Source organism: Bubalus bubalis, chromosome 15 (genome assembly GCF_019923935.1).
Source record: "Bubalus bubalis isolate 160015118507 breed Murrah chromosome 15, NDDB_SH_1, whole genome shotgun sequence".
NCBI classification, from domain to species: domain Eukaryota; kingdom Metazoa; phylum Chordata; class Mammalia; order Artiodactyla; family Bovidae; genus Bubalus; species Bubalus bubalis.
Genome location: NC_059171.1, coordinates 59,105,203 through 59,131,080, shown reverse-complemented (window position 1 = coordinate 59,131,080; position 25,878 = coordinate 59,105,203). Strand labels below are relative to the sequence as shown.

The 25,878-nt window shown below is 42.4% G+C and overlaps 1 protein-coding gene across 3 annotated transcripts; it reads left to right on the top strand.

The window, feature by feature from the left end:
• Nucleotides 1–15: 15 nt before the first annotated feature.
• Nucleotides 16–25,878, top strand: TGS1 (trimethylguanosine synthase 1). 3 transcript variants are annotated; one of them, XM_025265392.3, is made up of 13 exons: nucleotides 16–281; nucleotides 3,089–3,150; nucleotides 4,878–5,050; nucleotides 5,621–6,434; nucleotides 7,321–7,438; nucleotides 8,353–8,439; nucleotides 9,649–9,823; nucleotides 11,766–12,072; nucleotides 12,409–12,561; nucleotides 14,139–14,282; nucleotides 16,306–16,522; nucleotides 18,346–18,424; nucleotides 25,474–25,878. In XM_025265392.3, the coding sequence occupies exons 1-13, from the start codon at nucleotides 178–180 to the stop codon at nucleotides 25,594–25,596; spliced, it is 2,556 nt and encodes an 851-aa protein (XP_025121177.3). In that variant the 5' UTR covers nucleotides 16–177; the 3' UTR covers nucleotides 25,597–25,878. The 3 variants fall into 3 exon arrangements, with proteins under 3 accessions (XP_025121177.3, XP_025121178.3, XP_044784693.2); XM_025265393.3 differs by having other exon boundaries at nucleotides 245–383; XM_044928758.2 differs by lacking the exon at nucleotides 16–281 and adding an exon at nucleotides 429–504.

The window sequence follows — 25,878 nt, the reverse complement described above, 5'->3', positions numbered from 1 at the left end:
GAACCACTTCCGGCGGCAGCTACTCGCTTGCGACCAGCTTGAGCCGTCCCGGGCCGGTTCGTGCCCTACAGCAAGGGGTTCTTCCTCCGTCCGCCCCTCGGCCCCGGGCAGCCGAACCGCGACGCGGTGGCCGGCCCGCGTCGTTTGCAGCGTGGCCGCCTCCTCTGAGGCGCTGTGATGTACTGCGAGAAGTGGAGGCCTGTGGCGGAGATGTGTCTCTTCCTCGAAGACCTGCGGGAGGGCTCGCGCATCCTCTGCCTCTGCTCGCGGGCGTTTGTGGAGTAAGTCGGACACGGGCCGCTCCCCGTGGTCCCCGACCTGTGGGGACTGCATACCCGTGGTGATGGAGCCCTAGAACCGCGGCCAGCGCGTCCAACCCTCGGGTACCGTGATGCTTACGAAAAAGGGGAAAACGTCCTCGGGCGTCAGGGGGTGGTCGCCTGCGGCCCTGAAGTAAAGGAGGAAATCTGCACTGTGGGCTGTTAGGGGAAAACGTGGTGCCCGGTGGGTGTTATTTTACACTCGCCACCTGAGAGGACGGTTACAAGCAAGGGGAGTGAAATGCGAATGAAATTGATCAGGGATGTGACGTCACACGGTGAAGGTTTGAAGATGACTGACTTTTGGTTAACATCTTTTTAAAAAAAAATGTTAGGGGAAAAAAAAAATGTTAGGCTTCCCTGATGGCTCAGATGGTAAAGGATCCGCCTACAATGCAGGTAACCCGGGCTCAATCCCTTGGTCTGGAATATCCCCTGGAGAAGGAAATGGCAACCCACTCCAGTATTCTTGCCTGGAGAATCCCATGGGCGGAGGAGTCTGGCGGGCTACAGTCTATGAGGTCGCAAAGAGTCAGACACACCTGAGCGACTAACACTTTCTCTGGAAACTGAAGAAAGTGAAATATACTTTCTGGTATTACACCCATGTGATGTTGTCTAGTGGTGATCTCTAGGATTTCATACAAAGCAAAACAAAGTCATTTCCCCTGGGCATTTTTCCCCACAACACATGCTCAAGCCAGAATTTAAGAGCACTGTCCTTAGAGACAGAATATCTGGTTTCACATCCCAGCTCTGTGGCAAATGAGCTGTGTGGGCAGTGGGCAAGTCAAAACATCTCTATGCTCCCCTTTCAGCCGTTTCAGAAAGGATTCCCTATCCTTTTGACTGCTTTCATGAATGCATGATCCCTTTACAGTAGAGAAATGGCTACTTCCACTTCAGAGATTTCCAAGAGTCATTTACTCGCCTGTATTTTGACCACCCATGTGTCTGGTGCTGTGAGAAAAAGCCGACTTAGAAACGATTGTGATGGTCGTTGTATTCAAGGTATGATGATGAGCTGCTTGGCCAGGCCTCTTAGAGGGCAGTGTCTTCCTGGCGTCCCTCCACCGCAGGTCTGGTCTCCAGCCTTACAATTCAGTTCAGCAGTTACCGTTCACTTGGTCTTTATCATGTCCCAGGTCCAGCTGTATGTGTGTATGTGCTTACTCGCTCAGTCGTCTCCCATTGTGATCCTATGGACTATAGCCCGCCATGCTCCTCTGTCCATGGAATTCTCCAGGCAAGAATACTGGAGTGGGTTGCCATTACCTTCTCCAGGGGATCTTCCCGACCCAGGGATCAGCCTTGCCTCTCCTGCATGGCAGGCAGATTGTTTACCAGCTGGGTCACCAGGGAAGCCCACCAGGTCCAGATAACACGTCCCAAATCACTCTTTTGTGAACTGAGTTACACTTAGCAAACTCAAAGATTGCTCTATAGAGATCTCTTAGGTGTAACAGGAAATTCTTCGAATACTCAGCATCAGAAATGCACCTTCCCTGGTGATGAGCGCTCTTAGAGATGTTTGAAAGTTGCCCTAAGTGGGAAAAAGAATTTCCATAGAAATGTGAGAGCTGGCAGTCTTTCTGCCTCAGATCATCTGTAGCTTTGGGGTAGACTGGTGACAACCTTGGACACCTGTCTCCCTTGCTCCTTAGCCACGGACAAGGGTCTTCTGCTCCATCCTCTGTACCTGGCACAGCCTACTAGGCTGCCCCAGGCTCCAGAAGGCAGGCAGGCAGGCTGCCACTGTGGGCAGCACGGAGTTCCATATCGTTGGGTCTTGGCAGGCACACCACTCTGGCCCTTTTGTGGCTGCCCTCCCACCCACTGGGGCCCCAAGTTGTTGGGGGTCAGAGGGCATATTGCTAATTGCATTTCATCCCTTCCCCATTCACTGTCCTTCTAAATCACCATCTACATTATATCTCATGAAGTACCAAAAAATAAATAAACAGGGAATATGAAATACATCAAGTGTACAAGAGTTTTGTTTTGTTGGATTTATTGTTACTCCATTAGAAAAGTTGTATTAGCTCTTCTTGCAGATGGCCTTGTCGTGGCAGATACAGGGGAATGTACTACAGCTTGATTTCCTGGTAGAAAGATAATAATAAAATCCGCCCCCCTTTATTTTAAGTGTTCTGCTAGGTTTATTTTGGTTATGAAATTCCTCTCTCAGTAAAGAAAAAATTGTAAAGATACGTAAAGAAAAGTTTTATCTAGTCACTGTTTTTAGAACTCACTGAGACCAAATTGTTTAATCTTGATTTATGTTTCAGTTTAGTAAGAACTTCATTTTATGTTAGTCTCCAAAACCAGCTCAGACCATGACTGTCTTGTCTACTAGTCCTATTTGCAGATGGAGTAGTGTCTGCACATGGGTTTGTAAATCTGTAAGATAAATATTCTGACATTTATGCTGACTTCTTACTGCAAATTTATAGAATCTTTCCCTGTTTGTATATCACAAGGAGGATCAGATTCTTCCCCCAATATCCAGAGCTGCCACTTAACTTTAATAATTAGTAGTTATCATTATAGTGTGCCTTGTATAGGAGTATACCAAGTGTTTTACATGTACAGTCAATCCTTGTTAGAACCCTGTAGCTATGTATTATCACCTCTGTATTACAGATAAGAATAATGTGTTAGCAGAGAGCTTTTCTGTTTTTTACCCTTGTTATTAATCTGTGCTGCCTTAACCTTGTTTTTTCTCTAGTTTAATTTTGTCAGTATTGACTCTTTGCTTTGCTTCACAGAGATCGGAAATTGTACAATTTGGGACTGAAGGGCTACTGCGTTAAAGATGACAACAGTGCAGGTAATATGGTGTAAAGCCATATGGCCCCTTTTTTACTGAAATTAGCCGTAATACTGTGTAGAGAAGGTGCGGAAGCGAAGCAGGGAGGTTATTTGACTGGTCGTAGTTTAAGTCGTTGCCTTATTTGGGAAAGCTTACTTGGCTGCTCATGCATGGTGTGCTTAAGTTTCATGTTCTCGGATCCCAGTGCTCTGGCTTGGGTTTTGGTTTGCTGGGTTAGGCTCCCCAGGCATTGGAGCCACTTCACTCTTACGGCCTCCTTGTTTCAGTCCTTCAGCAGTTTTATAGGTAAATGGTTCAGGGTCAACTCCAAGTGAACATCCACAGTCTGGCCTGAAGTAAGGTGGCTACCATCTGTATTAACTCTCCCACATGACAAGTAGAATCTCATCTATACTTTGAGCCTCACCCGAAAACCACCTGGGTCTCTGTCAGACTTGCCTGTCAGGACCCCATTTGTCCCTTCCACGTGGATCTTTATGTTCCTCCAGACACAGAGGGAAGACTGCAGCCCAAGGTGTAGGTAAAACCAGCACAGGTGGCGTGTCATGTGACCTGAGAAATTCCCCAGCTCTCACGTGACGGAGCCATCATTGCATCGTCACTTACCACCTGGTAGAATGTTTGGTTGTGTTTCAGTGTGAGACTATACAAGTAAGATTCCTCTAGACCCTAGGGTCCCACTGAACTTGAGGGAATATGCATAGCCCGAGGGAGCTTACGGCATATGTAGCTAATCCATCTTCCCTGTTTGCGCTCCTGAGCCTCCATGAGTTCATTATGTGGGCTGGCGAGTGGAGTCTCCTTTAATACCTAAATCGGTATCTTTCCCCCTTTGGCTTTTAGTAGAATTTCTGCCCATAGGATCTCTTTTTTTCAGGCTTCATCTGTGCAGTGTAAGATTTCCATTCTGTTGCCTAAGATTATTTAGCTGCGGTGCAGCTCGGCCTTAATTGAGTATGCTCATATAGAGTGTTTGTCTCACATTTTCTAAATAGAGCATTTGAGTGGCTTTTGTCCAATTAGTGCTATGATCTACTTTTGGATAACTGTAATAGGATAAAGTAAAACTCGTTTTGTTGTAATAAAACAGGTTTTCTCTAATCAGGGAGCTTGAAAGGATCTTCCAGTTCAGTGGATTTCAGACCTTTTTAATAGTGAAACCTTTCATTAAATGAACTTTCCCACAGAGTCCCAGGCTGTAAATGCCAGTTGAGATTGAAGTACCCGTGAAGGGCCTAAAGACCTGCCTCTCACTTCTCTTATTACCAACTCCTAAAATAACTCCCCAAGTCATCATGTTAAACCCACTGCTCTAGTGCAGCGGTGCTGCAGATGGAAATGTGGAAATGGGGCTGTTTTCCCCAGGGCCTCCCTGCTGTGTTCCCTCACACATCCTCAGTCTCAGCACAGTGCTGAGCAGGAGGAGGCACTCTGTGCGGTGAGCTGAGTGGGCAGCTGGGTGGACAGCAGCAGGCGAAGCCAGACTAGAAGCTGTCTCCTGGCTCTAGGAGGCTGTTTCCTCAGTAGTCCACAGTCCCATCAATTCCTTTTTTCTTCCTTTTATTTTTCTTCCCCTTAAAAATTGTCACATTTGCACACCTTTACTTTGAGCAAGTCATGTAGTAATTCTGGATCTCAAGTTCTTTTTCATTAAAATGAGGATGATAAAACTTGCATTTAAATCTTCTCTGAAGCTAAGCTAACATAACAACCACTGTGTGTAGGCAAACAAGCCACGGAAGAGGAGGAAGGTGGCCACTCCCAGGGCCCTGCAGAGCCTCATGACAACAGATGCCCAGACCCAGATGAGAGTGAACTGGATTCCGAGGCTGAACTCATGAGGAGTATGGGATTGCCCCTTCAATTCGGTAGGATGTCCGCACATAAGAATTTTGAGGTGATTATTAGTTTACTTTAATTGTGTGTTTCTTAATTTTCTTCATAAAATATCACATGGAATTTTTTTTACCCCAAATCTAATGCTTTCTTGAATTAGGACGCTTCCCAGGTGGCGCTAGTGGTAAGGAATCAGCCTGCCAATGCGGGAGACATAAGAGACACTGATTTGATCCCTGGGTTGGGAAGATCCCCTGGAGAAGGGCATGGCAACCCACTCCAGTATTCTTGCCTGGAGAATCCCATGGACAGAGGAGCCTGGTGGGCTACAGTCCATACGGTCGCAGAGTCGGACAAGACTAAAGCGACTTAGCACACACGCATACACCTGTTTTTAAATGTATGTACGTATTTATAAGATAACTAGAACTTATGGTTCTGGTTGTGATATGTCTCGTGCATGAGGATTCCTCTTTTTAGAAACGTAGATAGTACCATTCACTTGTTTGTGTCATTAAAACCCAGGTTAGGAGGTTAAGGGTATTTTGTTTAATGTCAAGATAGATTTAGATTCTACCTATTGTTATAGTTTCTGAAGTGCAGTTTATATTCAAGTTATTTCTCTTTGTAGGAATCTATGAATACTAGAAACAAAGTTAAAATAATGAAAAAGAAAAAGAAAAAACATCAAAAGAAGTACTTAGATGAGATTAAGAGAGAATCTTGGAGACAACGTGAAGAAGATGACGTTTCGGCTTCGGACGATCCTTCTTCATCTGAGAATGAGAACACTAGAAAGTACAAACTTCAAAGCCAAAAAGGCATTGAGGCTGAAAGTTTTCCCGTTGAAAACACAGTAGGTCCAAAGCCGGAAATTACAGAGATGTGGGGAAAGTACTGGAATGAATACGGTGGAGGACTGCTGTGGCAAAGCTGGCAAGAGAAACATGCAGATCAGACCCTGTGTCCAGAACCATGGAATGTTCCAGACACAAAGGAGGAGTGGGAGCAGCACTATAGTCAGATATATTGGTACTATCTGGAACAGTTTCAGTACTGGGAAGCTCAGGGCTGGACTTTTGATGCCTCACAAAGCCAGGATACAGACCCTGGTGGGTCTGAAATAGAAGTTGACAAGAAAGATGAAAATCACATGAAAGCAGATGAACTTTTTTCTCCATCTTTATCTGTTGGCAGCGAAAGCTCTAGTTCAAGTGATAAAGATCACAGTGAAATTCTCAATGGAATTAGTAACATAAGCCTGAATTCAGAGAAAGTAGAACAGAGACAACTAGATCCCTCCCTAAGTTGTGATGGACGTCAGTGTTTGAGTGAAGTTCCCAGCAGAAGAGAATGCCCTGCTTCTGGCCACAGTGAACCGAGTCATGGAGGAAACACAGAAAGCAGCTCGTCTGGGAGCAGAAGCACAGACCAGCCAGCTCAGGGTAAGACTGGCCAAGATTTTTTGGTGCTTGCTTTTTTTAATTTCCGTTATTAAGAGCTCTATTAGAGACCATTAGATATATTTGCCTCTTAAGACGGAGAAGGCAATGGCACCCCACTCCAGTACTCTTGCCTGGAAAATCCCATGGATGGAGGAGCCTGGTAGGCTGCAGTCCATGGGGTCGCTAAGAGTCGGACACGACTGAGTGACTTCACTTTCACTTTTCACTTCCATGCATTGGAGAAGGAAATGGCAACCCACTCCAGTGTTCTTGCCTGGAGAATCCCAGGGACAGCAGAGCCTGGTGGGCTGCCGTCTATGGGGTCGCTCAGAGTCGGACACGACTGAAGCGACTTAGCAGCAGCAGCCTCTTAAGAAAGAGAAGTTGTTTTTAATTAAATGTGACCATGCCATCTATAGAGTTACTTAGATTAGGATTTCATCAAAGTGTGACAGCTAACAGATGTCACAGAGGTAGCTTTGTGGATTAATTTGTATAGATTTGGACAGCCATGAGGAAAAGTAGTTTCATAGTTCACTTTTTTTTTTTTCACTTTGCCTACCCCCTGGCTTGAGGGATCTTAGTTCCCCAACCAGGGATCAAACCCAGGCCAGAACAGTGAAGGCATGAAAGCACCAAATCTTAACCTCTGGACCACCATGGAATTTCTTAGAGTTGACATTTCAAGTAGTTAGATCATGGGAACTTTCAGACTTTCATAGACCTAGCTGAGGATTCTGTATGTGGATACACAGAATAAATAGATGTGGTCTGCCATGCAGTTCTTTGCAGGAAAGGCCCTGGAAGATGTTGATTGCCTTTGGAAATGACAGAAGAGTTGTCAAACCAGGGACAGAAACTCACTGTGATATCTCCACCTCTTTAGATTCACAGGAGTCCTCAGAAGCAAACACAGTCAGAGATGGACACCACCGCAGTGGGACTGATGGGGACGAGAGTGGAGACGATCCGCCTGAAGAGAAGCGAAGCAAACTCAAGAGGAGGCGAGTCACTCACCACCTTTCTCTCCAGCACACACCAGCACTCTTTAGAACTCGAGAGCTTACTGCAGGAGAGCACACGTCTACCTGCTGTTTCCGAACAGCACATGTTCTTGCTAACTCCTCAGTTTCTACTGGTCTTTATAGGCAGAGACTATTGTGTGTACTTACATTCTTGGGACCTCGTAGGTTCTACATACACATACAGTGAGCTTAACTTAATTTTCAAGAGTTATTTCTCATCATTTTCATTTGTTACTGTCACCCACGTAGTAGAGGTCACTAGAAGATTTCCACAAAAGGTGGTGATGGTGGCTCAGTGCTAAAGAAGCCGCCTGCAACACAGGAGAATGGGTTCCATTCCTGGGTCCAGAAGATCCCTGGAAAAGGCAATGGCAACCGACTTGCTGGGACATGCCATGGACAGAGGAGCCTACTAGGCAATAGTCCATGTGGTCGAAAAGAGTGGGCCATGACTTAGTGACTAAACAACGACGCTGAGTTACTTAATATCACTTATATCAGAACCTTCTTAACATTATTTTTTCTTCTGTATTTCCTTGTTTGCTTTTAAGGAAAACCTCTAGAGATATCACCTAGGAGATTAGTTAAGGCTACAGGTGAACTGATGTTTTTCCGAAAGAAAATGGAGAAATCTTTATTTGTACCATGTTCAGGAATAGAGATAATTACTTGACTTAAGATTTGAATGCTTGTTACTGTGTCCCAAACACTGCTAGGTAATTGATCTCATTTGGTAAATCCTGATTGAACTGCACTTCTTCCTGTCTTTTTGGGTTTGTGAACTGTGGTTGACTGTTGTGATGGGAAAGTTTGCATGGGTTGACTTTTAATATTTGCCTGAACTAGTGGACTCTGTAGTTAATGGCTTATCACTGTTTGCTTTGTTTGTTTAGTCATGAGCTGGACCTCGATGAAAACCCGGACTCAGACTTTGACAACGATGGTTCTCTTCTAGGATTCAAGCACGGCTCAGGGCAAAAGTAATGCTCCATCAATGCTGTTGTCTTCTAGAAATCTTAAACCACTTAGCAGTCCTCAAGCTCTCTTGATACTCAGATAGGGAATGCTGGTTACATATTTCATGGCATTTGACGTGTTACAGTCAAAGCACTAACCTCTCTTATTAGTAAGAATTGTACAGCTAACACTGTGCAGTTGATATATTCACATTATTAACTCAGTGTTAATAACTAAAATCCAGTGTTTTTAGTCTACAAAATTGTAATCATCTCCTTGTACTCCAAGCCATATAATCATTTAAGGCTAGAGTTTATAGAAGTTAATAATATAAAGGGTTTTCCTGATAACTGCCACATTTTAAAATTCCTGGCAGAATTTATTTCTAGCCACATGTAATTTCATTGAGAAATCACTTAGGTAGCTCTTGCTGATATATATTCAGAGATTTATTCTGTTACCTGGAATTTAACTTAACTGTTCTTCTATTTGGAGCACACAATTTCAGTAAAAGAGAAGGGTAAGATATACTTTTTATTAAGTTTATAGTATGGGTAGAAGATACACTTGACATTTAAAGCCAAACTCGTCAGAGTTTAAGTGCTGAATTGTATGTTATACTATAGGTCCCCAATAGTCTGTAGGAGAGGCAGTTAGTGAGGCTTCAGAGAGTCAGTGAAGGCTTCACAACTGACATTTGTCTTCTAGGACTGGAAAAATTCACATGGTTAGATCAGCAGATGTTCTCTAGTTACTTTAGTAATGGGGGTTTACTTGTTAGGTGAGTTCAGATTGGTTTAAGAATCTAGTGGCCACTTTCAAGATAATTTGAACATATCCAGAACAGGGTTAGAAGAGCTTTGGCATCACCTTACTGTGAAAAAAATTGTATTTTCCCCAACAAACATTGGGATTATAGTTTTCCTGCTGTTACTTTGTTGCATTTTACAATATAATTTCTCCTTTCTGTTTTAGGTAAGATGTGTTGATATTATTCCCACCATTGGTGTTGCACATTTCCTTGAGAATTAATCTACAAGCTAGACCTTAAAAAGTCCTCTGCAGTCCTCTGCATGTTTAACTTTATTTTGTAATTTCCATAATTTAAAAAAATGAAATGAAAGTATCGACTGCTAATAGGAAATAGTGAAAATTGTTAGTTTCTTCTCTTTTCGTATAAAGAAATCCATAGACCCTCATGTCTGAGTCCACTCCCTTTGGTTTGGTCACAGATATGGAGGAATTTCAAACTTCAGTCACCGGCGGGTCAGGTATCTGCAGAAGAACATGAAGCGGAAGTCAAAGTCCTTGGACATGAGACGACAAATCAATATGAAAAACAAGCACATCTTCTTCACTGAAGAGTCAGAGAAAACTGGTTTTAAGAAAAGCAGAACTTTGAGTAAGGTGTGTGTAACATTTGCTCCATATTTACAAACCTAGTCTGAGTTTGTGACCCTGGCTGCTTATTTGTTGTTTGTGAATGAGAACCCTGCTTCTTCTGGTGGTCAGGGCACCAAAAATTCTGTTCCATTTGCTTCCTCAAGGCTTTTATTGTGTGAATGAAATTTGCAGAATAGGTAATTTGGGGGTGGTCTGATGGGGATGTTTGAAATCTACAAAGTAGTAACATGTGGAACAGTAAATAGGGGATGTTGTCTGATGTGTGCAGTGACGTCTCATCTGTTCCAGGCTAAGTACCATCTTGGAGGCCTGATTTCTGACAGCAGCTACTGTAAGCCTTAATTTTGAGGTCACCTAGAGGTGACTGGGGAGAAGGCAGTGGCACCCCACTCCAGTACTGTTGCCTGGAAAATCCCATGGATGGAGGAGCCTGGTAGACACGACTGGTAGATAAGAGTCAGACACGACTGAGCGACTTCACTTTCACTTTCCACTTTAATCCACTGGAGAAGGAAATGGCGACCCACTCCAGTGTTCTTGCCTGGAGAATCCCATGGACGGAATAGCCTGGTAGGCTGTAGTCCATGGGGTCGACAGAGTCGGACACGACTGAAGCGACTTAGCAGCAGCAGCAGCAGCAGCAGAGGTGATCAATCTTAACTTCGCACAGACAAGTTCACCCTGCTGTCATGAGCCCCACGGCTAATTTAGTGACTCACAGTGTTAACTGGAGCACGCATGTCCCCTCTCTCGGATTTTGCTGTACCAGCCTTCTGAGTACCTAGGAAACAAAAGTAATTAGAGTTGCCTTTGCTCCGTTTCTTGAGTGATCCTTCTCTGTTACAGAAAAAGAGCTCCATCCAGTGAGCAGTTTTGCGTCTGCCACCTCTGGGGCAGCTCTGTAGAGCAATGAAGCAAGGTCTCAAGCCCCATGATGACTTGTTTTACCCTTAGCGTACATTATCTTTCCTTAACTTCACCATCCTTCTAAAACATCCTACAGATTTATCGCTGGTTTTATTTTTACTGTATTTCAGATTGCTTGGTTTGTGGTGTTATTTTACTATGTGAGTGGCCCTGGCTATATCTGGAACAAATTTCCTAGTACCAGTTTAATCAGTCTAACAGGTCTTCCTAAACTGTGTTGGATGTGGTAGTCCCGTACAATTGTCCATAGCTGAAGAGCTAAAACATAACTGCTGTGTGGGCTGAGAAAGTAAAATCAGTGTGGCCGTTGTGCCCTTAGTATCCGATTGGTGCCCCCAAAGGAAGGTTCTGGGTTGTGGTCTCTGCCCATTGCCTCTCTGTCACTCTTATTCTCATCTTCTGACTCTTAGGAAGATCAGGAAGATCTGTTATGAAGAATATTCATGTTAGAAAATTGCATGGAATTGTGCATCATCTGACCTTGAGCCTTGTTTGCATTTCAAAGAAGAAACCTGTTTCTTAGGAATCACTTTACTGACTCTGCTGCTTCATTAGAAGGCAGCTCACATTTTCTTTAGACGGATTGACACTAAATCTTTGTAGAATTCTTCTCTGATGCTGAGTACCATTTAACATAGATCAGATAGCCTGGGCCATTGCAGAAAATTCTGTATAGTTGGAAAAACTAAAAGTTATGGCTCAACAATAGGTGAGTGCATTTGTAATGGTAATGTATATTATGGTTATATTGTTAGAAGACCTAATGGAAAGTTACTGGAACAGAGACCTTTATCCTCTTAGTGTTGATTGCATGCAGGAAGGTCATCGTGTTGTGTTTAAGTGAGGTCATGGTATATCCAGGTAACATTTAGGTTGGAATTACTTAACTTGTATGATGTAGTGTACATATCTGAGCTAATACTGTGACGCAGCTTGTCAGGTCAAAAATGGTAAAGCAGGTAGACATGTTCTTTGTAACAGAGAATTAATTCATGCTTGTAACATCTTAACATTTCAGGTAGAAAAATTTCTAAAATGGGTTAAGGAACCAGTGGATGAAGAAGCATCGCCAGAGTCGGTTTCTCATAACAACGTGCGCGAGACTTGCACAAGCAGTGGCTCCGAGGAACCAGAAGTGTCTGTTGAGAAGGGGGACGAGCCGGTGGAAACGAGTGAGGCAGAACCTGGACAGCGTCCTGCTGTGTGTCCAGCCGGGGCAGTGGGAGCAGAGAAGCATGACGGGGCCAGCCCAGAAGCCGCCGGGACAGATACGGAGGCCTGCGTGCCGCAGGCTGCTTCGGACCCTCGCCAGGAAGAGGCTGAAGGTGAGAATGTGCTCACACTGTCACGGGCGGAAGGTCATTGTTCTCAGTGTGCCTTTCCCTCGTTACCGTTTACGATCATCTACACCTCCAGACTCAGAGCCCCCTTGGCTGCACAAGCACAGTAAAATAAAAAGTTAACTCACATAGGGAGCTATTTGAGCACTTTCATCGATGCCATTAGACTGGCGTCTGCCACCACGCTGCTCTGTAGGCTGCGTGTTCTGGAGCGCAGCCCCAAACTCTAGTTATTTGATGTAACCACACTTTAGATAACTTCACCTGTGATTTCCTCTTTCTGTAGTCACCATCTGTATTGGTTCTGTTCTTTTGTTCTAGCTGAAAGTCAGAAAAAGAAGAAAAAGAAAAAGAAGAACAAAAAGGGGCTGAATCTGCCCCCTGACATCGCTGCCGTGCCTGAGCTTGTGAAGTACTGGGCTCAGAGGTACAGGCTCTTCTCCCGTTTCGATGATGGGATTAAATTAGACAGAGGTAACGTGGATGTGTACTTTTTAACTTAGTTTTGAAATAATTTCAGATTTATAGAAAAATTACAAGAATTGTAAGAAACTTTCATATCCCTTCTACTCAGATTGAGCTCTTTCTACCGTTTTGCCACATTTGCTTTGTCATTCTGTGTGTGTGTGTTTTCTGATCCAGGTACTCCTACCCCTTAATACTTTGGTGTGTATTTTCTAAGAAAATGATGTAACAGTGATAAGGTTAGAAATTTAACATTGTTACCATGTTATAATCAACAAAGTAGTGCTCTCCTTTCATCAATTATCCTAATCATGTCCTTTGCAGCATTTTTTTCCTTCCAGTGTAGGATCGTATTACATTTATTTTCATGTTTCTTTTCCTTTAATCTGGGACAGTTCCTCAACCTTTTTGCCTTTCATGACTTTGACATTTTCTAGAGAATAGCTGCCAGTCATCTTCCACAGTGTCTCTCAATTTGGATATAAACGTGTTTTTTAAACTCAGACTCAGGTTTATTCTGTATTTTTAGCACAATAGATAGATGATTAAACAGAACATCTGATGTGCAGAAAGCTGTAAGTTAATCAGTTAACACTGGAAAGTTTGAATTCTTTCTCCAGCTTTCCTACCATGACCTTAAACAGCTAGCTTACACTCAGTTGCACAAACTGATGCTTATTTTCGTGTTGGGGCTACTTAAATATTTCTGCTGTTTATTTATTATATATTATTTATTATTAATATTTATTAACTGTCAAAATCAGGAGGTACTGATCTGTGGTGGAGTTTCCAGGGTTCCCTGAACCTCTTAAAACTATTTGTAAAAGTTGTATATCAGGGAGCATATATAGAGTTTGTTGGGGAAATAAGACTGGATAAAAGCTGATAATTCTATAATAGGAGTTTATGAGTTTATTCTTCTACCAGTGAGGAGCCATTTAAAGTTTTGGTTTAAAAAAGGAGGGGGAGGGAATAGGAAAATTGGTACATCATTTTGTTCAGAGAAATATTCTGAAAAATATAAATTCCTTCTGTTGGACAAGAAGGAGGAGGGCAGTGTCCTTTTCCTGTGGAGTGGACACAGGACTTCATTACTGAAGATGAAGACAACCCTACAGTCGTGTTGTCACATCCTTGCTTTCTGCAGATTTTGCTAAGTGTCTGGTACAAATCTGGTTCATTACTTCCCCTCTAGGAATGAATTAATTGGGAGCCTCAGTGAAGTTTGGGGAGTTGATCAGCTAGAACAGCTACCTTTCTATTTTCCACGATAGGCAGTCAGTTGTTACTACAGACAGAAAAATCAGTATTGCTTTCAGTTATTGGAGGCGTTTTGTAAAAGAATCAGGCAAGAATAGAGGTGGTTGGTTGTTTATGCGGAAATTGGGACTGGGGATAGTACTGCTCCATTTATAACAAAATGTGTAGACCTTTCTTTCAAACTGGATAATAAATGATTTTTTGAAAAGAGAAACTGAGTTGTTTTTTGGGTATTTATTCAGTAGTATACATCAATGTTTGCTGTGTCTGTGTCTGGCTTGGCTTCTTGACACTGAATGTCTTAACAGAAGCCTTTCCCTTTGCAGAGGGCTGGTTTTCAGTTACTCCCGAGAAGATCGCCGAGCATATCGCGGGCAGAGTCAGCCAGTCCTTGGAGAGTGGCACCGTTGTGGACGCCTTCTGTGGAGTTGGAGGAAATACCATTCAGTTTGCCCTAACAGGGAAGAGAGGTAATTGGTCATCAGTGGTTTACTCATTAATTAATTTCAGTTTATTCATCAGATGCTTCATTTTCCTTCAGCCCTATCTTTACTGAGATATAATCATTGATAATTTAATGCCAAATATTTAACAATAATAGTTAACATATATTAAGACTACACTTTGTGTACTGTTGTGTTTAATATGTATCAGTGTATTTAGTCAATAGTCTTGTGATATGTATCTTTTATACTTTCTGTATTTAACAAATAAACTGAGAAATAAAACATGCAGTAATTTGCCCAAGATCACACAGACCCAGCCCAGTAGCGGCAAGATTATAACATGATATAAAAGTAAAACTATTAAAATGGGAGAGACTGTTCTCTGGAAGAAGAGAAGCGTAGATGGTGCAGCAGGGGAGGTGGGGTCCAGCTTTGCCCTCACCTGCTGTATGATTTTAGACTACCTTTAATCTTAATGGAAAGGAGAGATTAAATTGAGAGAACCCTGTGATACCTTTCAGCTTTGACATCCTAAGACACTAAGAACCTTTTAAATATTAGACTGTCCTCATGGTTGTTTGACTTTGGAATCCCAGAAAAGAAAACCTGTTATTATGTATCTGCCAGGAACTGTGTCAGGTAGGTGGTATATGTGCTGTTTCCAGAGATGGGTTGAGGGGGAGGCTTTATGAGACTGGACAAGGTGGCCAATGGCCGCCATTCCTGGACATTGCAATTCCCCGCGGTATCCTCCAGCACCTATCAGCACTTCTTCATTCACCTGCCGGATTGAGTTGCTCACACTCTGTTAGGCCTGAAAACAAAAATGGCTTCCAAGAGAGCACAGGTGAAAACAGGGCGATTAGCCAAATACAGTTGGTGTTGAAAGTCACTTTTTTTCTGTTGAATTTTAGCTGTTGATAGTGTATCTCTGCATCTGTCTCCATGCTATCAATTCAGCAGATTAAGCAGCTAAAAAGGACCTTGTCCCTTTTATAAATATGAATGTTATTTAGAAGAATAGTGTTGTGGATGGATGATTTTGCAACATAAGGTTGGTGCCTGTATTCATTGTTCCAGTGATGTACTTAGTGCATTATTTCCCCAAAGCATTAACAAACCTTGAAACCAACATTTTCTGTAATACAGCTGTTTCCTTGTCAACCATGGTGTATGCATCAGGATTGCACTCCGCCCTCGCAGACATAAAATATTGCCACTAACATCCTGTTGCACACACAGGTGCACATGAGTAATTTACTGGAAGACATGAGTAAGTCGGAATTAACTTATGTTTGCGTTGCTAATTATGCAATTGAAGTAAATTAAATGAGAGCCCATGCGGTAAAAACATGACGTCTGTTCCCTCTACCTAAAATGTCTCATTAAACATCACCAGCAGGTGTTTTTGCAACTCTTCTTCATAAGTTAGCTACATAGGTTTGTCAAAACGTTTTATTTGCCTTTCTGTAGACATTGTCAAATCGGTCTACTTTTGGACATTGCCTCATCTTGAGGAAATTGGCCTTCTCTGAAATCTTAGCATTTCTAAGCTGTCTGTGCAGCCATCACCTTCCCAAGTGTCTACCGTACAGCTCTGACCACAGACCAGGCTTGGGTTGCTGGGTAGCCACCTCACTGGTTGCCTTGGCCCAGCGGCCTAAGTGAGACAGCTCTGCAGGCCACATCCTTGGTCTCATTTTCTTGATACAGCACAAGTGGATCTTCCTGAAAGTGAAAGTGAAGTCGCTCAGTCATGTCCGACTCTTTGCGACCCCGTGGACTGTAGCCCACCAGGATCCTCCATCCATGGGATTCTCTAGGCAAGAATACTGGAGTGGGTTGCCATTCTCTAGGAAGTGAATCTTCCTAGGTTAGGTGAAATTTTTAAATTAAATTCTCTCATTTATGTGGCCAAATCTCCCTTTAAAAACTCTTTTTAAAAGGGACTTAAACGCACAGAAAATAAAGACTGCTCAGAAGATGCAGTCATCCATACAACTGACAATCAGTATCATTGAACTCCTCTTTCTTGTCCTATTTTTAGTGATTGCCATCGATATTGATCCCGTTAAGATCGATCTTGCTCGCAATAATGCAGAAATTTATGGTGTAGTGGACAAGATCGAGTTCATCTGTGGAGATTTCCTGCAGCTGGCTTCTAGTCTAAAGGCCGACGTCGTGTTTCTCAGCCCGCCTTGGGGAGGACCGGACTACGCCACTGCCGAGATCTTCGACATCAGCACCATGATGTCTCCTGATGGATATCCTTTGGAAGTCCTAGAGTTCACTCAAACAGTGCTGTGGAGAGGAAACGTGTGTGTGTGTGTGTGTGTGTGTGTGTGTGTGTGTGTGTGAGAGAGAGAGAGAAATTAGTGAACAGGAGAGATGTTAGCTAATAGCACTTGATAGATTCCAGTTTGTTTTGCATAAAAATTAACTGGTGATTGATCTCCAAAAGTTATGGCAAATATGAGGTTATATTTCCATTGGTTACTCTCCAGTTGTCCCATTAGAAAACAAGAACTAAAGGGCATTAATTGTTTGGAATTACTGTCTAGAAATCAGGGGTTTCCTCAGGACCTGTTCCTGGGCTCTGGGTGACTGTCCCCTGACTTCTGTTCAGCTCACACTAACCTAAGTTGTCTGTGTCTCCAAGTTCTGCCTGTTACTTCTCCAGGTTACTGGAGCAAACCCCTTATTTCAGGAAGACTAACGTGTTCCAGAAGGCAATGGCACCCCACTCCAGTACTCTTGCCTGGAAAATCCCATGGACGGAAGAGCCTGCAGTCTATGGGGTCGAGAAGAGTCGGGCACGACTGAGCGACTTCACTTTCACTTTTCACTTTCATGCCTTGGAGAAGGAAATGGCAACCCACTCCAGTGTTCTCGCCTGGAGAATCCCAGGGACGGGGGAGCCTGTTGGGCTGCCGTCTGTGGGGTTGCACAGAGTCGGACATGACTGAAGCGATGCAGCAGCAGCATGTGTTATTTTTCCTTTTATCTCAATTCCCCAGAGGAGTCATTTATGGCTCTTAACTGGAATTGTTTTAAATAGCTAATTAAAATTTAGAAAAAATACAGTAGACAGAATTACATGTCTTTATTCTTTACTAGAAAGATGTGGTTATTGTGCTTTCCCATTCATCCGGTTTTCACAAAAACTAGGAAATAGCAGAAAGAAAGTATGTGTTTCTAGCTCTCAGTTGCTACCCTAGGATAATCCAATACATAGATTAAACTTCTAATCCCTGACCTGTTAGAGACAGCTCAGTCAGTTCAGTCACCCAGTCGTGTCTGACTCTTTGTAACCCCATGGTCTGCAGCACGCCAGGCCTCCCTGTCCATCACCAATTCCCGGAGTTTACTCAAACTCATCTCCATTGAGTCGGTGATGCCCTCCAACCATCTCATCCTCTGTTGTCCCCTTCTCTTCCTGCCTTTAATCTTTCCCAGCATCAGGGTCTTTTTTTAATGAGTCAGTTCATCACATCAGGTGACCAAAGTATTGGAGTTTCAGCTTCATCATCATTCCTTCCAATGAACACTCAGGACTGATTTCCTTTAGGATGGACTGGTTGGATCTCCTTGCAGTCCAGGGGACTCTCAAGAGCCTTCTCCAGCACCACAGTTCAAAAGCATCAATTCTTCGGTGTTCAACTTTCTTTGCAGTCCAACTCTCACATCCATACATGACCACTGGGAAAACCGTAACTTTGACAAGACAGACCTTTGTTCTCCTTTAGGTCCCATTAGAGGTACTGTTGGGCTTCTTAGGTGGCTCAGTGGTAAAGAATCTGCCTGTAATGCAGGAGACCCCCGTTCAATACCTGGGTCTGGAAGGACCCCTGGAGAAGGGAAGAGCAACCCACGCCAGTTTTCTTGCCTGGAAAATTCCATGGATAGAGGAACCTGGAGGGCTAGAGTCAATGGGGTCTCAGAGCTGGACATGACTGAGCAACTAACACACACATACAGCGCTGTTCCACATCAGAATACACTTGGGTTATAATATAACAGTTGAAGAACATATCTCTGATCGGAAATCAACCGCTGTTTTTGTTACTTTTCCTTAACTACTGTCTACCTTTGAAATTTTCAGACTTTCCCAGAAGATCACTAATAATATCGTTTTCTTTCTTCCAAGAAATGCTGATATCGACCAGGTAAGCCATTACTAAAGATCTTCTATGAACCTCTGGCGTGACTGTTACAGAGACTGGACAGAAAAAGGTACAGGGTATTTCTTTACTTGAGAGCATATTTATGAGCAATGCCTGGCTTTTTTTTTTCTATTATTAGAAAACTAGAAGTCTCAGCAGTTAAGTCTACCCATGCCCATTTCATCCTGTCCATCTCCTTGGCTCCCGGCATACATGACCATAAACAGAACACTCAGAGCTTTTCATTCCATGTCCTGAAAGGATGAATGTGTTGTGTTCCAGTCCTGCACACCTGACATAGCCGAGATACCTTTACTGAAGCCTGCCTTGAGAATAGGTGTTAGGTATTCCTGAAAATGACAGCCTTGATGGATACACAGACAGATGAAACCTTAATGTGACCACCAGTTTTTTCTGTGGTCTTGAGGTGTAGGGCACTTGACTGACATTCACATGTCCCTGTTCTGTTCATATCACAAACATTTATTTTAAACATGTTGGTTTTTTCCCGAGAATAATAACTGCTTCACAGCGATCTGAGGATGTCTTGGTTTCATGCTTTCGTTAATGTGTTTTGTAAGCACCTATCACTCCAGTATTCTGTCCTAGAGCATTCCATGAACTGTATAGTCCATGAGGTCGCAAAGAGCTGAATTAGCGACTTTCACTTTCATCACATATCTGCTTTGTGCTAAGTATGCTGTTGAGAATCTTTGGTCTTTCATCTTTAAGTTTTACTCCAGCATTGCTGGGTGTTGGTTTTTCCTTTCTCTCCCATTTGGTACTCTGAGAGCTGACTCTCACTGAGCTTTGTTCATCATATTTAATTCTGAAATTATCTCCATTATTTATTCAGCTATGTTCTCACCATCTTTTTCCCTTTATCAGGACATCTATTACATGAAAGTTAATGTCCTATAACTGTATTTTCTGGTGTTTTGTCTCCTTTTCCCTTCTGGGAGATTACTTCTATCTGTTCTTCATTCCTCACATATATAAATTTTTTCTATCCCATCTAATGTATTTTTTGAAGAATAAATGAAATAAGTAAACCAGTTTTCACAGTCCCTCCAGCCCATAAATGTTCAAAAATTCTTGTGTCTGTGTACTCAGAAGATCCTGCCATAAAGTTATTGTGGAAAGAATGTAAACATTACTAAGATTTGGAAGAAGAACAATAGGTAAAGATGTCATGATTTCCCCAGAAGGGAAAATGGACATCTTTAATATTTGTAAAACGGGGACTTCCTAGTGGTCCAGTGGCTAAGACTGCTGCCACTGCAGAGGGCACAGGTTCCGTCCCTGATCAGGGAACTAAGATCCCACAAGCCATGAGGTGCAAACGCCATCCCCGCCCCCCCAAAACTGTAAAATGACAGAATCTAGTTTATAAACACACATTCCAGATTGCAGATTTTTCTCTTCTCCTCTACTAACCGGTAACACTTACGTACTGAACATGTTCTTGTGTTTGTTTGTTACACTTTCCCATCTTTGCTTCATCTGCTTAATCTTTGGAATGCTGGGTTTCAGATCTGGCTGCAAATTAAATCACCTGAATAGCTTCTTTTTTTTTTTTTTTTAATTGTGGTAGCACATTCATGACAAAATTCACCCTAAATCACTCTGAAGCATACGGTCCAGGAGCGTTAAATACATTCGTGTTGTGGGACAGCCGTCAGCACCATATGCCTCAGGACTTTTCTGTTTTCTGACACTGCAGCTCTGTACCCATCACAAAGCAACTCCACATCCCGTCCACCACTGCCCCCAGCGCCCACCTTCTACCCTGTGTCTGTAAATCTGACTGCTCATATGTACCTCAGTAAGTGGAGCCATACGATATTTGTCCTGTGTCTGGCTATTTTCACTTAGTATAATGTCCTTAAGGTTCATCCGTGTTGTAGCGTGTGTCAGAATCTTCCTTTATTTTTAAGGCTGAATGACATTCTGTTGTATGCACACACGTTTTGTTCGTCCCGTTACCCATCTGCGGACATTCAGGGTTGTTTCCACCTTTTGACTGCTGTGGATAATGCCACTATGAACGCGGGTGTACACACGTCTGGTCAAGTCCTTTCTTTCAGCTTTCTTGGTTATATATCCACAAATGGAACAGCTGGATCACATGGTGATTCTATTTTTAGGTTTGGAGTGTTCTCCACAGCAGCAGAATGATTTTACATTCCCAACAGTAGTCACAAGAGTTCCGACTTGCCCACAGTCTCAGTAACATTTGTTACTCTGTTTGGTAATAACTATCCTAGTGGGTATGGAACGGTACCTCACTGTGCTTTTAGCTTGTGCTTTCCTAAGTGATGCCGAGCGTCTTTTCATGTGCTTTTCATGTGCGTGTCTTCTGGGTATTAACCCTTTATTGGATGTATGCTTTCCCAGTTTTTTCTCTCATCCCATGGGTTGCCTCAGAAGTGTTTTTTGTTACTCTTATTGTTCTGGCCACACCACACAGCCTGGGGGATCTTTGTTCCCTGACCAGGGACTGAACCTGAGCTCCCTGCAGTGAGGGTGCAGGGTCCTAGGGACTGGCTCCCCAGGGAAGTCCCTCTTTACTCTCTCAGTAGCGCCTTCTAATGCACAAAATGTTTTAATTTTGATGAAGTTCAGCTTAGCTCATTTTTTTGTTTGTTGCCTGTGCTTTTGATGTCATCTCCAGAAATGATTGCTAAATTCAATGTCTTGAAGATGTTCTCCTGTTTTCTTCTTTGTACAGTTGTCACTGAGTAGCTTTTTTAAACTACTGATCCTCAAGTCTACTGGGGAAGATTCTCTCCAGTTTATTTTCTAGGATGAGGCCCACACATGAATTTTTAAAACAGCCCAAGTGATTGTCATGTGCAGCCAGAAGTGAGATTCTCTGGGTTAAAAGAAGAGGAAACAGAATGAACAAGTCAGCTCTTCCTCTGAGTTTTAAGGGGATAATCTTAGATCTTGGTGCTTGTCATCTACTGGTGAGACTTTGTGTCTAAACATCAGGTCTCTCAGGTAGTGTGTGCTATGACAGGAGAAAGAAAAAGCACTCTCTCCTGGCTTTATGTATTTTTATATCAAATTGAATATTAAACCTAACATCTGCTATTCATGTGACTCAGTTCTAGATTCCAAGATAAGGCTGAGCCTATTCCATAATTCTGTTTTTCTCGCATGTAAATATTACACATCAAGAAAAGTTAAAAAAAATTTTTTAAGAAAAAATAATTGTACATCATAACTAGTCTCACAGGAGGCTAAATGATCCTTCTGTTAAACATTAGATGGGATATTGGGGTACTTGAATGACAATAGGAAATTCACTATCACGAAAGTTTGAGTGAGTACATTTTTTCTAGCTAAGTGAACACTTGCCCAAGGTCAAAGTGAACTTTTTTTCTTGGATTTTGATTTATTTCACACACCTGCCAGAATTGCAGTTGCTAGCTAGCTCATTCACATATTCTACCGCTAGAGGGAGTAATGATACTAGAGAATAATAAAAGTAAAAAAAAAACTTGAAATTTCAAATGCATTATACTGGTATTGAATTTGGATCAAATTACTATGGGAAATCAACTTTTCTTTTTAAAATGAAAATCTATCCACATATAGGATTTTTTCTCCCAATTTTAATCTGTTTGATATATTTTAATAACTTCCGTTTTGAATTTATTTTTAATTGGAAAATGCTTGCTTGACATTGTTGTATTGGTTTCTGCCATCCATCCACATGAATCAGCCACAGGTAGACCACATGTAGGATTTTTTAAATGAGAGAAGAGATGGTACGGCAAGGTTTAGAAAGAGCAGAGTGGCATGCTTGACATGAAGTCGAGTTCATGAGAGTCCAGTCCTTAGTTGTACTTCCTGTCCAAACAGACTGGCGTTTCTTTCGGTAATCGTAGTATATTTTGGTCCAATACCAAAAATATAGCCTGTAATTGGGAACTGCTGATTTTTATCTATTTACTTCTTTCCTTCTCTTCCCCTCTCTCCTCCTTCTTCCTCTTCTTCTCCTGCTCCTTACCCCACCCCTCTCAATTTATTAAACTTAAAAAAGGGGAAGGAACCAGATGACATTTTGTCAGTTAAACCTACTAGTGAAAAATAAAGACAGCTGTAAATTGATGGCAATAAGTTTGCTTGAAGCAAAATATTATTTATTGCCTTGAACTACATAATTTTTAGTTACATAGTTATAATTTCAACTCCAGAATTCTAACCTTGAAAATGTATGTACTTGTGAAAATATCTTTTAAAAGCACAAAAAGGCTAAGGTTAGAAATTTTTAAATAGAACACTTAAAGTAACATACTAATTTTGTTTTAAATTTCTTTCTAAACACTAGGTGGGTGTTTTCGATACTTGCTTTAGTTGTCCATCGTCTGAGTCTCCTGGCTAGAATGAGAGATTCACGAATGCTTCCTTTGGTTTTGTTTTGGTTTTGGTGCACTCCACTGCCTGGAAGAAAAACCCTTAAGCCATTTACTCAGTAGTTGTTGAATAAAATAATCTGTCATAGACCTCAAAAACTCCCATGTAAGACATCGTCATTCCTTTTTCTACCCAAAACCCCCAAGTGCAGGAAACCCTACCTTCTCAGATTCATTTTAATGTAATTCTGTGTATGAATTACAGGGTGCTCTTTTCAGGGAGATTGGTAATATTCCTCCTTTTTAGATTTAGGAAGCCAAACCTCATCTTAATGTCTTTCTGCATTGATGAGCAAGTTACGGGTAGAACTGAGATGTTGCCGCTTGCCTCTGGGTGCTCTGCTCTCCCTGTTCTGGCAGATTTTTTGCTGCTGTTTCAGCTCAGTGCCGCTTCTCTTTACCCACCGCGTCTCTCCTTTCCTTCCTCTTCCTCTTAATCCCCACCCCACACCCAGAGAAGACTTCTGCTTTGCCAGTCTCAACTTTTTTTATGTAAATCATTATTTAAAGGAATGGGAGAAATACTGTGCTTAAGTTATATCTTAATTCATAGATAAATTACTGTGAAGTAATTATATTTTAAATACACTAGTCGATACGCCTTTCATTGGTTAAAGACAAAATTCTTCATTTGCCCTTTCTTGTGAAAAATCAGACCGGCACAAAGATTGCTGTTGTTTAGTCGCTCGGTCCTGTCCAGCTATTTGTGACCCCATGGACTGCAGCACGCCAGGCTTCCCTGGCCTTCACCATCTCCCAGAATTTGCTCGAACTCACGTCCATTGCGTCCGCAATGCTATCAAACCATTTCATCCTCTGTTGTCCCCTTCTCCTCCTGCCTTCAGTCTTTCCCAGCATCAGGGTCTTTTCTAATGAGTTGGCTCTTTGCAACAGGTGGCCAAAGTATTGAAGCTTCAGCTTTAGCATCAATCCTTCCAATGAATATTCAGGGTTGATTTCCTTTAGGATTGACCGGTTGGATCTCCTTACAGTCCAGGGGACTCTCAAGAGTCTTCTCCAACACCATAGTTCAAAGGCATCAGTTCTTTGGTGCTCAGTCTTTTTTATTGTCCAGCTCGCACATCCATACATGACTACTGAAAAAATCGTATGTTTGACACTGCAGACTTTTGTCAGCAAAGTGATGTCTCTACTTTTTAATACACTGCCTAGGCACAAAGATATCAAAATAGAAAACGAAACACTTCTTTCTTCCTAATAATTGCTGCTCTGAGATGACTTCACTATTTTTCACTTCTAGTTTTACTTTAATTACTTTATGCCTTTTTAGTCAATAGTGGGATGTATACATGCATCTTCTCATTATAACAGATACTGTTTGGCTTCTGCTGTCATCTATCCGTTTTGATAAAAACACAGCCATCTCTTTGCATCTCTGTGGAAGAGGTTGATATCAACATTGTTACTTTCCTAGTGGGACAACCTCTTTTTTTTCTTTCAGCGTGTACCATGGAATGACCTTTGCTTCTTCCCTATTTCTTTATCTGTGACGTTTTTCTGAGGAGAAGTTGAATTACTGTAGAATACATGCTCATTGATGATACACAGTAAATCTTACTTCCCGCTGGAAGCTGGTGGAGCACGTGTAATACCACTGAGATTAGATGTCTCACCTCCAAACCAGTCCCTGGTACTCCGGGAGCCCTCTCTCCCCAACTCCCTGTCTCCAAACGGCACCTCTCTGTGCAGAACACACAGCTGCAGTGTTGCCGGTTACAAGGACAGGACTGCAGTCCCTGGGACTCCGGGAGCCCTCTCTCCCCCACTCCCTGTCTCCAGGTCTCTGACTCCCAGGCTTCCACTCTGTCCCCCTTTCCCTTCACCCCCCTGCCACCCTCAACAAACTGGTCTCTGGTGATGGTTAGAAGGGAGTGTATTTGCTAGTAATAGACCTGAGAGGTTAGACAAAAGATGCTGGACTAAAATGAAACTTTGTGTAAGGACTTAGGGTAGTAAAGCATTGCTCTTGTGAAGCATCCTTTTGAGGTGAACTCTTCAGAGATGGAGAGTTGGTGGTACTTTTAGCTTCTCAATAACAGGGCCAGTCACCGTATACGAGTAGACATACGAGTAGACTTCAAAAAGAGCAGTATATTTAATCACAATAAGTGGGGAGGGGAGACTTAAAAATACACACATGCAAGAGCAGCAGGTGGAGGAGGTGATTCAAGCTGGGAGAACAGCATAGAGCCCACCCAGGAAGCGAGAGTCAGGTCATAGAAGCTGGAGCTCCCGTGAGAGATGGACAGGTCTGTCTCGCTCTCTGATGTGTTCTATCTTAAAAAATAACCTGATATTCGGGAAGAATATGTTGGTTTTCTGTTCCTCTAAGTTCTGTAACTTCTGGCTTTGGAGAGATTAGGTCTTATACAATAACATAGCACTGTGGTCCTACCCATAATGCCAAAGTATCTGAAACAACAAGTATTTCTGCCACCAAACACTTCACTAATACTCACCTGGAAAGTGACAGTGAACATTTGAGATGCCTCATTATTTGAAAGTCTTAAAAGCCTGAGTGGTATTGTCTTGATAAAGTATCTGAATGGAAGGTTTATTTTGAAATCATGCTTATGTGCGTATGACTTTCTTCTGTTCCATTTTCAGGTGGCATCCTTGGCTGGGCCTGGAGGGCAAGTGGAAATAGAACAAAACTTTCTTAATAATAGGTTGAAGACAATCACTGCTTATTTTGGGGACCTGATCCGAAGATCAACCTCTGAATCATAAGTGAGGTGGGACAGAGAGACCAAAAGATCATGTAGCAGTCAGATTATCATTCACCGGAGTTACTCTCTGTGCTCACTGATGTTTTGTGCCCAGAATCTAGTGGGTATTTGTGCCCAAATACACATTTTCCCTCACTGGTGCAGTACTATGTGAAATTTGCTTTTAAGCATCCATTTATTTTATAGTTAGTGTTTTTTAAGTTTCTATGGGAAAAAATGAAATATATTTTATAATGTAAAAGTTTATATTCTTTTTCTATTAAAATGGCAGTCAGCAGAGGAA